Raw genomic sequence first — 13,465 nt, 5'->3', positions numbered from 1 at the left:
AAGTTCTGGGTTGCAGCTATCTGATGTTTATTTGTCAAGATTGTGCATGGAGAACATGTGAAGTCCAGAGACATTCTTGCAAAGAGAGAACATTCCTTGCAGAAGCTGTTTGTTTCACACCATGAAAGCTTCCAATTTGTTGATTGATGTTGGTATCAAAGGAATCAATTTAAAAAAGCAGGAGGGCAGGAATTCAAAGTGGGCATCAAAATATGATACACATTTTCTCTCTCTTGGTAACCTACTGAAGCAAACAACATCTGCCTTAACATCTAATTAACCCTGTCCTGGTAGGAATTTCTCCTATCAAAAGTTGGCACCATTAAGCAATAAAAAACAGATTGGAAAGCAGTCAGATATCTGATTTCCATTTTGCCGGGCATGGAGGTGCAACCTCCATGCCCTGCAAAATGACCCTCAGAGTATTTTTGGGAGTAGTCCTTCTTCTTCTTCTTCTTCTTCTTCTTCTTCTTCTTCTTCTTCTTCTTCTTCTTCTTCTTCTTCTTCTTCTTCTTCTTCTTCTTCTTCTTCTTCTTCTCCTTCTCCTTCTCCTTCTCCTTCTCCTTCTCCTTCTCCTTCTTCTTCTTCTTCCAAAAATGGAATGGATAGTGAATAGCACTACCAGAATTTGCTTTCCTTTAGAAATGCAGATCCCCAATCTGGCTTTGGGGATCAACTATTGGAAAGAATAGACTAACACTTGGTAGGGCAGTCATTTCATGTCTTGGAAATGACATTCAGATGCTATGATGGGTCTATAGCTGTAGAGACACTTTGGTGTAGTGGTTAAGGAACCTGAAGATGGTAAATTCTAGTCCCGCCTTAGGCATGAAAACCAGCTGGGTGACTTTGGGCCAATCACCAGGAGACTGTGAGTTCTAGTCTTGCTTTAGGTATGAAAGCTGATGGGTTACTTTGGGTCAGTCATTACAGGGTTGTTGTGGGGAAAATAGGAGGGAGAAGGAGTTCACTGTTTTGAGTTACATAATAAAGGTGAGAAACAAAAAATAAATAAAAATGTTATTGTTGTTGTTAGTTACAAAGTCATGTCCAACCCATTGCAACCCTATGGACAACATTCCTCTAGGCCTTCCTGTCCTTTATCATCCTCTGGAGTCCATTTAAGCTCACACCTATTGCTTCAGTGACTCCATCCAAAAATGTTATAAATAAAAATAAATAAAGAGCAGAATCATTCAGGCAAACCTTTTCTCCATGACACTCTACAGAAGTGAAAGTTGGGCTTTAGAGAAGCAAGATAGAAACAATATGGAAGAGTAAGATAGATGCTTTTGAAATTTGATGCTTTTGAAATTTGGTGCTGGAGAAGATTCTTGAGAGTGCCACAAATGGTTAAGAAAATGATCCTTGAACAAATCAACCCCAAGTTCTCACTCAAAGAACAAATGACTAGGCTCAAATTACCGTGTTGTATTTTGGACATATTATGCAAAGACCTAATTCTCTGGAGATGTCCATCATGCTGGGAATGTTGGATGGAAAGAGAAGGTTTTAGTGGCCCGCAGTAAATTGTATGGACTCTGTTATAGTGGTGATTGGAACCCTGTTGGAAGATTGAGAGATCTGCATCCTGGAGAATATCTATGTGAACACTAAAAGTCAACACTGAATTGATGGTTTATAATAAAGTCAAAGCTTTCATTGTCTCTTCTTGCTGAGCTGAGACATACATAAGGGAAGAAGGGTTTTCTGCTTCTGCTGTTTTAAAATGTCTCATATAACTAACTGTCAGGGCTGTGGTTTCAAGCAGAGAACTTGGATCAGGTCCTCCTGGATCATGGAAGTCACCTGATGATGTTGGGCTAGCTGCTGTCTTTTCACATAGCTTAGCTCAGTGATGGCTAACCTTTTTGCCATCGCATGCCAGGAGCGGAAGGGCAGGGGGGCTCGCACGCATGCGTGCCCACCAGGGGTGAGTTCTAAAATTTTTTACTACCGGTTCTGTGGCCATGGCTTATTTTGTGGGCATGGCTTGATGGTCATGTGACAATTCTTTAGGATTTAGCAGAGGTACTGGTCTACTAGGCTTTTAATTACTTGCAGAGCTGTACCGGTCTACTCATTTGTTTTTGGAGGCACCGGTCTACCAGCACACTGCCTTTTAACACTGATCAGCTGTAGGGCGGCTCTTGAAGCCCCACAGCAAGAGTTTAAACAGCTTTTTTCCTTCTAGCAGATCAGCTGGGACTCAGGAGGCAGCAATAGATTGGGGGTGGGGCCAAATAAAAGGTAAGAATAACACGGGGGGCAAAGGGGGGGGCGAACCGGTTCAGTGATGTCATATCATCACCGCTACCGGCTCGGTGGAACCAGGTTGAACCAGGAGGAACTCACCACTGGTGCCCACATCCATAATTCTATGCGCCCCAGCCCTGCGTGTAACCCCTTGTAAACCCCCTGCTCCTGGTACACGATGGCACGATGGGCCCGTAGGCCCGCTTTTCTCTCTCCCCAGGCTCCAGAGGCTTTCTAGGAGCTTGGGAAGGGGCAAAACAACTTCCCCACCTCCCTGGAGGCCCTCCGGAGGCCGGAAACGGCCCATTTGCCAACTTCTGGTGGGCTTTGAAGGCCTGAAAATCAGCTGGCCAGTGCGCGTATGTGTGCCAGAACTGAGCTCACATGCCCACCAATATAGCTATGTGTGCCACCTGTGGCACGTGTGCCATAGGTTCGCCATCACGGGCTTAGGTGCTCAGACAGAAAAAAAAATTAAGGCTGTTAATTGATAGAAAAAGAAGTTGATGGTCCAGGCCAGGGGTGTCCAACCTGGGCAACCTTAAGACCAATGGACATCAACTCCAGGAATTCCCCAGCCAACATGGCTGACTGGTGAATTCTAGGAGTTGAAATCCATTGGTCTTAGGTTTGCTGACATTGGACACCCTGATCTAGACACAAACTAGCTTAAATGAAGGTACAACAACCACAAGGGAAAGGAAGAAGAATATACATATTCTGGTTTGGTTTTGTGCAACCAAACATTCCCATCTATAGATATAGATCTGATTCTAGTCTAACGTACATTGCAATTAGGGCTCCACAATACTGATGGGTCAACTATCACCAGGTGTTCCTGGACCCGCCCGTTAGAGATAAATAGTAAAAACTGAAAACATTTACTTTGAAAGTGGTCAGCAGCATCTCATGAGATGGCCCATTATTGCATGACATTTCCACACTCTCAATTTCACATGTGTGATTTCAGACAAGAATACCAAAATCTTGGGAGGCCTTCACTATTGCAGAAAATGACACAATGGTGCCTAGCAACTGATGTTACCGATTCTAAATAGCTCACTTGATCTTCCTATATTCACAGACGATGCTTGGAATTGGAAATGCAAGAGATTGTTAGCAACCCTACAGGAGCTTCCATATGGATCTTCACCTCATTCTTCCTTCTGGCTGTAACGCAAAAATGCTTTGCTAACCATTTTTAAAGGCCATACTCTCACACAACTGCCTTTATCTCATCCTTGGTTAACTACTAAGGGGACCTAAATGTATCCTCTATTGTTCCTGTGTTACAGAAGTGTTTTCCATGGTCTGCTGACCATGTGCAACTCTTCATTGATGTTATAAGTGATAGCAAGTTCGGGGTTTACCAAGTTTTTTACTTATTTGAATCCTGGCTTCATTATTTTTATAAATAACTCGAGGCAGTGAACATAGCCAATACAGCTTCCTTCTCCCATTTTCCCCACAACAACCGCCCTGTGAAGTGAGTTGGGCTCAGAAAGAGTCACTGGCCCTAAGTCACCCAGTCAGGGTTTCATGCCCAAAGTGGGACTAGAACTCACAGCCTCCTTGTGAATGTCTAATGAAAAGCAAACTCTGGTATTAATATCCAGTATCTGTTCCATTTTGGCTATTCACCCCATCCTAAAAAAACAAACCCAAGGAAAGCCAACAAATTTGGCTCTTCCTAAAGGAACTCTGAGGCCCGTAAAATTTACATTTCCAAGCCCTGCAAAATGGAAAGCAGATATCTGACTATTTTCCAATCTGCCTAATGTGGGACTAGAACTCACAGTCTCCTGGTGATTGGATCAAAGTCATCCAGCCGACTTTTATGCCTGAGGTGGGACTAGAACTTACTGTCTCCTGGCCTCTAGCCTATCCTGGTGCCTTAGGCTTGATTTAGACTTCTGCATCACTGCACGTCAGGGACAGTGTGTGTCAGTTGTTTGGGGATGGTTGCATAGCTGTTGCAATTATGCCTCTGTGAATGTTAACGTTCTGGCAGGGGGATGCTCAAACAACAAAGCACATAAAATGTAGAAGATGTCAACCAATGAGCATGCAGGACACGCATCTCACACAATGTGTAGTTGAGATTTGGCAGATGTGTGGATCGGCCCATCTCCAACCACCTGCAACCTACACTTACCCATCAATCCTTTGGCAGGATAAATATGCATTGAAACCTATACACAGCTGCAGATAAAAGTTCCTACTGAGATTGCTGCAGATGTGTCCTCTCCCATCCACTGGCTGGCCACTGCCCTAAATTGGCCATTTGATCTGGGCTGCTGGAGTGCCTAGACACTTGCCTTCTGTAAGGTCATCTTCCTTCATAACACATGATCTGTCCTTTGCAAAATGCTACTTGGGCATTTATGTAGGCTTCTTCTTAAACATATGAGGAACAGTTGCGGGGATTGGGTATGTCTAGTTCAGGGGTCTGCAACCCATGGCTCTGGAGCCGCATCTGGCTCTTTCATCCCTCTGCTGCGGCTCCCTGTCACTCAAAATATGCATCACAACCACCAATGTGTGACACCTGCCAGCACATGTTTTATTGAGCTTTTCGACCCATCTTTTTTTCTGGAGTTCAAAATGTTTTTGTTGCATGCAGAAATAAAAATGTATTTTCTCTGTAGCAGGCCATTGATTTCATAAATGCAACACACTATAGTTTTTTTATATACATAGCATAAAGGTAAAAAATGATATATCCAGTGTTATCTTCATTTTAGATGTCAAAAGGTTTTTGTGGCTCCCGGTGTTTTCTTTTCTGTGGGAAACGGGTCCAAATGGCTCTTTGAGCGTTTAAGGTTGCCGACCCCTGGTCTAGTTCAATGAAGAGAAGGACTAGGGGAGACATGATAGCAGTGTTCCAATATTTCAGGGGCTGCCACAAAGAAGAGGAGAATCAAGCTATTCTCCAAAGCACCTGAAGGCAGGACAAGAAGCAATGGATGGAAACTAATCCAGGAGAGAAGCAATCTAGAACCAGGGAGAAATTTCCCAACTGTTAGAACAATTTATTTATTTATTATTTCGATTTATATGCCGCCCTTCTCCAGAGACTCAGGGCGGCTTACAATGCATTAAGCGATAGCCTTCATATTTTTGTATATTCCTGCTTAGTAAGGCTTTCAGCCCCCCCTAAGCAGTGTTCTATTTTATACAAAGTCAGCTTATTGCCCCCACAATCCGGGTCCTCATTTTACCTACCTCGGAAGGATGGAAGGCTGAGTCAACCTTGAGCCTGGTGAGATTTGAACTTGCAGTAATTGCTGGCAGCTGGCAACTAAGTGCTACTTTAACAGCACTTAGTCCACTGCGCCACCAGGCTCTTTCTAATCAGTGAAACAAATTTCCTCCAGAGGTTGTGGGTGATCCAGCACTGGAGGATTTTAAGAAGAGATTAGACAACCATTTGTCTGAAATGGTATACTGTAGGGTTTCCTGTTTGAGCAGAGGATGGGACTATTGGTTGGACCACCACTTGCAGTCCTTAACTTGTCTCACAATGCAACACCAAGTGCAGCACCATTTGCTAGTTTTATGTCTGAAACTAATCGCTGTTCATATGAGCCATGCTTTTTATGCATGTAAAAAAAAGGGGGGGCAGGGGCTTCATCCAGACAGCCATGGACACTCTTTTGACTTTTTTGAGGGTCCCTCCACACAAAATAACCCTTCATCCCATGCAGCATCATTTTGTTTTTTAAAGTGTATGGCTGGGTTTGTATATCACACCAATGCAGAACATGATGTTTTGGTTTTGGCTCATGTATAGGTAGTCCTTGACTTACAACTATTCATTTAGTAACCATCTGAAGTTACAGCAGCACTGAAAAGGTGACTTATAACTGGTCCTCACACTTTTGACTGTCTTAGCATCCTGACACATGATCAAAATTTGGGCAATTGGCAATTGGAACCTATGATACTTCCAGGGCCATGTGATAACCATTTGTGACCTTCCCAGCTGGCTACCAACAAGCAAAGTCAACAGGGAAAGGTGGATTTGCTTAACAACCATGTGATTCATTAAACAACTATGTGATTCACTTAACAACCAAGGGAAAAAAGGGTCATAAGATTGTGCGTGATTTAACAACCACCCTGCTTAAAAATGCAAATTCTGGCGCGGTCATAAATCAAGCACTACCTGTATGTCAACACAGCCATTGTTGCTTAATCAAAAATTTTGGTTGAAGTAAGCCAAGGCTTGGGTGCAGTGCATAGACTCATTCATCTTCTCAATAGTTTTAGAAAAATAGCATCATTTTTATCATTTCATTTATATCAGGAAGGCTGAGGGAGCCATATAGCAGTTTGCTTAGGATCAAACAGAAAGGCCGTGGTTGAGATAACAGTAGGAGCTCATAGCTGATGCTTTTAACCACTGCTCCATTTCTCCTATTATGTCAATTCAGTATGCTATGCATATCAAAATGTTGGAAAATTAGGTTGTAAGAAATCCCTACATTATTTCAGCGTAGTGATGTCCCACCCTTCAAAGGTGGACAATCGGTCAAAAAAAAAACAATGGCACTTTGTTTCCAGTTTGCATTTTATTAGCCACAGTGTTCACTGCTGGTCCTTTGTGGGAAGAACAGCTCCAAAGCAAATTCTAAGCCAGATCAGACAGTGATTTTCTTTCCCTTCCTTTCCATGATAAAGGAAGGGTGGGAAACATGACCTCATAGACGACCATCGCTCTATCAAGGACCTTGGGGTACTCATCTCAAATGATCTAAGTGCCAGAGCTCACTGTAACAGCATTGCCAAAAAGGCATTAAGAGTTGTTAACCTAATCTTGCGTAGCTTCTTCTTAGGTAATATTTAACTGTAAACTAGGGCTAGACCAATTCTTGAATACAGCTCATCTGTCTGGAACCCACACTGCATATTGGACATTAATACAATTGAACAAGTCCAGAGATATTTCACGAGAAGAGTCCTCCTTTCCTCTGCTCACAGCAGAATACCTTGTGCCACCAGACTTGAAATTTTGGGCTTAGACAACTTAGAACTTCACCGTCTTAGATCCGACCTAAGCGTAGTACATAAAATGATCTGCTACAATGTCCTACCTGTTAATGAATACTTCAGCTTCAACCAAAACAACACACGAGCACACAATAGATACAAACTTATGGTAAACCGCTTGCAAAAAATACGATTTCACTAACAGAGTGGTCAATGCCTGGGATGCACTACCTGACTCTGTGGATTCTTCCCCAAACCCCCAAAACTTTAACCTTAGACTGTCTACTGTTGACCTCACCCCATTCCTAAGAGGTCTGTAAGGGGGCATGCATAAGCACACCTACATTCCTACCATCACTGTCCTAATGTCCCCATTTATTCTATCCATTTCATGTATTCATAATCATGTTTATACTTATATCTGTTATCTAATACATGCTTGATGAAAATAAATAAATAAAATAAAATAAAAAATGTTGGAAGAAAAAGTTGTTTGGGTTTGCAATGGTTTATTGGTTTAGTATGTATCTGTAAAGAGACAGATGATTGGCAACAGGGCAGTGGAGACTAGTAGAGTTGGATGCTGAAGGAATTTACTACCCTAATCTCACTGATAGCAGAAAAGACTTTCTGCTGCCTTCTACTCTACTCTTTCTTTGTTATCTTGTTCCTGTATTGCCTCATTACAATAGCTGCAACCAGCAGCATATTTATCCCAGTGGAATCCAATGGCATTAATGACGGAACTGCTGGAACGGCCACTGATGTAACGCAGGACGGTGTTTGGGAAGAGTGGTGCCCCACTGAAACTGATGCCATAGTCCTTGCCGAAAGAAAAGTAGCGCCCCTCGTCAGTGACAAAGACCAGTTTGCGAAGATAATCAGTGTATTTCCCAGATACTTGGATGATGGACTCCCTTTGGAACAAGAAGATTTCCTCCAAATCTCCGTTAGTGCCACCGACGTAGTTACTCCACTCCTTTCCGTAACGGACCTGCAAGCTGGAATAAATAAATAGGATATTGGTTCTCTTGGACCAGTTTCAATCTATGTAGTATGAGTTTCCAGATTAGAATCATATTATTACCGATAAAAAGGTACCTTAGTTTCCTTAATAGATTTTCTTTGAGAAGAACAATGAGGAAATGAGCAATGAGGAAAAACAAGGAGGTTAAAAATTGAGGATACTTTGGTAATAACTCCTCTTAAAATTCTGTGAATAATGTGAAAACAACTGCACAATGAAGCTTTTGTTTGGACTTAATTACACCTACACTGATTAAAGAGTGAACTGTCTTAATGATGACTAAACCTACATTGGAAACAGTGTTTATTTCCAACAAGTGTAGAAATTATCCTTGGACTGTTAGAAACTTTTTTCTGAAAGTGTGTTTCAACTAAACACTTCACACTTTAAACTAAACCACATAGGTTACTCATTTCATCTGGCACTATACATCAAAGTCTGGTTGAGTAATCCTATAGTTACTCTGCCATGTGAAAAAACATGGATTGGAAGAATAGCCATGAACAATTCAGTGTGTTTTTCAAGCTTGGCAACTTGAAGATGAGTGAACTACAACTCTCAGAATTCTGGGAGTTGAAGTCCACACATCTTCAAGTTGTCAAGCTGGAGAAACACTCGTCTACATTATAATAACTTTGGGATAAGACACTGGATCAAATCTAACATAAGGAATAATAATAATGGCTTGGGACCATATTATTTGAAGGACTGTCTTTTCCCAGTCACATCTATCCAACCCATCAGAGCAGGGAAGTAGGGAATGCTTCAGGTCCCCTCTCCTAAGGAGATCCCTCAAACAAGACCAAGAAGAATGGTCTTCTCCATGGTGGTTCCCTCCATGTGGAACATCATCCCTGTGGGGATAAGATTGACTCACACTTTAACATTCTTTCAGTAGACCCTGAAGTCAAGATTTTAACAATAGACCCAGGGGCCCCAAAGTGGGATGGAGCCTACCATGTTTCCCCAAAAATAAGACCCTGTCTTATATTTTTTTGAACCCTGAAATAAGTGCTTGGCCTTATTTTCAGGGAGGTTTTATTATTTTGGGGCATGTGGAGCAAGATGGGGCTCCTCTTGCCGTCTTACCTGATTTCCAGCTCTGCGTTGAAATGTTTTCGGGGAGGGCTTATTTTCAGGGGGAGACTTATTTTAGTGCATGCACTCAAAAGCCCGATTGGGCTTATTATCAGGGGATGTCTTATTTTTGGGAAAACAGGGTATCAAATGTCTTATTTGACTGTGGTCACCTGGGGATGGGGGTAGGAGGTTATTGCTTTTTATTATTTTTATATTGGCCTTTTATCTTTGCAAGCTCCTCGGAATCACTGAGACTGAGTTGGGTGGCCGTATAGATTTTCTTAAGTAACTAAGACTGAGTATCCCATTTCAAAGTTGAGTTTGATAACAGAGTAATTCAGTTTCAGATCCAACACCAAGTTCTCAGAACCAAGGTTTTAATATGACATATCTTTCTGGACTCACCAATGATCAACAAGCAAAAAAAGAAAAAGAAAAAAAGGATTTTAATATAGTAACTGTGGAAGGAAAAAGAAGAAAAGGATAACCAGCAGCAAGGTAGATCACTCAATTACAGCCGAGATGAGTCCACTGTTGGAAGACCTGAACAATGGATTAGGGACAGAACATCATGAAGAAAACCTACTTAGGAATCACACCGATGTAATGGCACATAATCAAGTCAAGTAATTGACAGGCAATATTTTCATAATCAAGGTTTAATCACTACTCTGCTGTGTTCAAGACTGATTCCAGGTCTATTAACACGGACATCCAAAAACTGGAATTTTGACAAACATAATTTTTAACAATTGTCCATGCAACTGATTCAGGAAATCTCTAAAACCTGAAAAGGAGTCACAATCGGCATATAAATTTAACTAATTAAATTAAATTAAATTAAATTAAATCAAACCGAAGGAAAACAAAAGTTACCCCAAAACCCTTCTCCTTTCTATATGGACAGAGAAGATCTGTAGTGAGCAAATATCCTTATGTTGACATTTGTTTGTGCACACATCCTATACGCAATGGTGTAACTGAAACCCTTCCTCTTTTTATATGTGTTGTGTATGCAGCACATGTAAAAAGGGGTGGCACTCTCATCACATCAGTCATTACTGCCATCTTAATCCAGGGATGAAATGTAAAATTTGTTACTACCAGTTCGGTGGGCGTGGCTTGATGGTGGTGGTGGATAATGTGACTGGGTGGGTGTGGCCAACTTTAAAAAAAAAAAACTTTTCAAAGAATTTTTTCTAATGCTTTGAAAAGCCTCTGCCGATCAGGCAACTCAGCTGGGATTGTCAGAGACTTTTCAAAGCATTTTTTTTACCACCTCTTCGGCCAAGAAGTTGCAGAAAAAAATGCTTTGAAAAGCCTCTGACGATCCCAGCTGAGCCACGGGATCATCAGAGGCTTTTTTTTTAACTTTTAAAAGCATTTTTTCATCAGAAGAGGTTGTAGAAAAAATGTTTTTAAAAGTAAAAAAAAAAAAGCCTCTGATGATCGTGTGGCTCAGTTGGGCATGGTGTGTGTGTGGGGGGGGGGGCACAAGGATTTTTACTACTGGTTCTCCGAACCACCTGCTGCCATCGCTACCAGATTGGGCGATCCGGTCCGAACTGGGAGCATTTCACCCCTGTCTTAACCTCTTTGGCCCCTTTCTTGAACTATCCCTACACTTTAGATTTTATGGACGGATTGTTTTAATTATTTTTATAGTTTTGGAAGTATAAACTTCCCAGAGTCATTGATTGAGATGGGTGCTGTCAAAATAGAATAAGTCAAGAAATAGACTTCTGTTTATATTTATGTTGGATGTTTGGATTGCAAAATGCCTTTTATTGTTTTGTTTTATTAATTCTGGAATTGTTAAGTCACCCAGAATCACTGAGATGGGCAGCCACAGAAATTAAATAAACAAATCTGATCTGCTTCCCCACAAAATTGTGTTGACACAAGATCTATACCCCTCAAAGTTATGTTGACATAGGATCTTTTAATTTCCATCAACCCAAGCACGTTTGCCTTCCTCAACATACATAATCCTGAACCCTCTCAGCCATTCACGTACTTACCCCACAATGTAATTACGATTAACCCGGATCCTTAAGGCCGTCAAGGGCCCCTCGAGTTGGTTTCCAGAATGAGAAAAGCGGTTTCCACCTGTTCCCCCATACTCGCCAGAAAAGGAGGAAGTCCGAGAATTCTCTGAAATAAGACGGAGGGGAGGAGAAAGGGTTGAGCTGTGGTAGGATAGTGGTAATAGCCCCGCTCACTGTGGAACAGCCTTTCCTTGAATTTACCTGCATGGAGGGAGATGCTACACGACAGGAGGAAGATGATGATGAAACAATTCTTCCTAGAAAGACAGTTGTGTATAAAATCAATAAATTACATTGTTTTTATTATCACAGGTCGTCCTCAACTTACAACCATTCATTTAGTGGTTCATCAAATAGCACCAGCACTTAAGATTTATATACCGCTTCACAGTGCTTTTACAGCCCTCTTTAAGTGGTTTACAGAGTCAGCACATTGGCCCCAACAATCTAGGTCCTCATTTAACTGACATGGGAAGGATGGAAGGCTGAGTTAACTTTGAGCCAGCCAGGATCGATCTCCTGGTAGTGGGCAGAATTAGCTTGCAATGCTGCATTCTAATCACTGTGCCCTCACGGCTCAAAGTTACAGCAGCACTGAAAGAAGTGGCTTATAGCCATTCCTCACACTTACAACCCTCACAGCATCCCTGTGGTCACGTAATCAAAATCCGGGCACTTGGCAACTGACATTTATTAATCATAGATGCAGCATCCTGGGGTCACGTGATCACCATTTGCGACCTTCTGAGGCAACTTCTGACTAGGAAAGTCAGTGGGAAAAGCCAGATTTGCTTAACGACCATGTGATTCACTTTACAACTTCATCGATTCATTTAACTGTGGCAAAAAAGCATTAACTGAATGCAACTCACTTACCTGCCTTGCTCAGCAATGGAAATTCTGGTCCCAATTGTAGTCGTAAATCAAGGATTACCTGTATATTATGACACTGCCCTTCTTCCCATAGTAGCAGCCATACTTCTAATCTGCTCGTTGTATTTCTTGCAATACTTCCATGAGGTGACCCCAGGTTAAAAATTGGACACAAAAGCCTTAATATTCCTCATGCCCCAATTTTTGCAGAGGAAGAGGGCTTGAAATCCAATTCTAACATTCTCTCTACAAATCCCAGATTGACCTTGTCTTTCCAAAAGGCTGCTGTTAGAAAGAACTCTAAAGCCACTGGGGTATAAAAAGCATGACCACTTATAGGTCACCTGCATCAGAACAGCTTTTAAGATTTAGGAAGTTTCTCCCCTATTAAATATTTTATTAAATTTAGAAACCATCCAGCTCCCTCTACCATTGAAGCAACTCTTAGAAAGTTAGACTAAGGACAGAGTATAAACTTTTCACCTAGATTGGTAAGAATACATTGTCGATTTCCTTTTGTTACATTAAATAGGAAAAAACCCCAACCCTTGTCCCATTTCTTACTTACATTGTGGCCAACTCGGTCCTGGATTTGGAGATTTATGGCTATCTCCTGCAAAGTCCCCTAAGGGGACCTTCAAACTATTTTATACTGTTTCCAAGGCACCATGTGGATCACCTTATCTTGGGAACAGGCCTGCTGGGTCAATATCATAATTTCTGATAGATTTCTTGGGTTGGCATTTTCCTGGAAGTCACCCAAGGAACCCTCTCTCTCTTTTCTGGCTGCTTGATCTGGTGGCCCCAGCTTGGCTTTGAATGACTTCTAGGATAAGGATGTCCTTGTGATCAACTTGGTTAAGGATTTTCCAGCTGAAGGGCTTATAAACTAAACTGGTTTGAAAGAAGCAATGCTTTGAAATTTCCCATTATTAATAAACTGAGGGAGCCCACAGGTTACCTGAGGAGGCCCCTATTTGACCTGAACAGCTGACTTAGTTGGTCTTCAAATTCACTTTCATGATTTTTTTAAAATGAGAAAAAGTAAGAAAACAAAATATCAACAGTTTAATTCAGGATTTATTCAGGGAAGGCCTGGAAGAAAGATAAAATGACGGGTACCTTACACATTAGAGGTAAGAGAATACTCTAGAGCAGTGTTTCGCAAACTTAGCAACTTTAAGATAGG

General features: G+C 41.6%; 1 protein-coding gene across 1 annotated transcript; it reads right to left on the bottom strand.

The window, feature by feature from the left end:
- Positions 1 to 7,737: 7,737 nt before the first annotated feature.
- On the bottom strand, positions 7,738 to 13,139 carry ZG16 (zymogen granule protein 16). Its single transcript, XM_034419881.3, has 4 exons — positions 12,845 to 13,139; positions 11,605 to 11,660; positions 11,377 to 11,509; positions 7,738 to 8,249 (listed from the first exon to the last, which is right to left on the bottom strand). Coding segments are annotated over exons 1-4 (552 nt in total). The 5' UTR covers positions 12,847 to 13,139; the 3' UTR covers positions 7,738 to 7,888.
- Between the last annotated feature and the right edge of the window lie 326 nt (positions 13,140 to 13,465).

The sequence above is a fragment of the Pantherophis guttatus genome, chromosome 4 (assembly GCF_059756535.1).
Source record: "Pantherophis guttatus breed Tessera chromosome 4, ASM5975653v1, whole genome shotgun sequence".
Taxonomy (NCBI): Eukaryota; Metazoa; Chordata; class Lepidosauria; order Squamata; family Colubridae; genus Pantherophis; species Pantherophis guttatus.
Note: the sequence above shows the minus strand (reverse complement) of the source record. Positions and strands in the feature narration are given on the sequence as shown.

Coding starts and splice junctions, on each gene's coding strand:
- ZG16 (XM_034419881.3), bottom strand. Junction 11,510..11,604: donor TAGCATCTCCCTCCATGCAG/GTAAATTCAAGG, acceptor GTCTTATTTCAG/AGAATTCTCGGACTTCCTCC. Junction 8,250..11,376: donor AATCGTAATTACATTGTGGG/GTAAGTACGTGA, acceptor TATTTATTCCAG/CTTGCAGGTCCGTTACGGAA.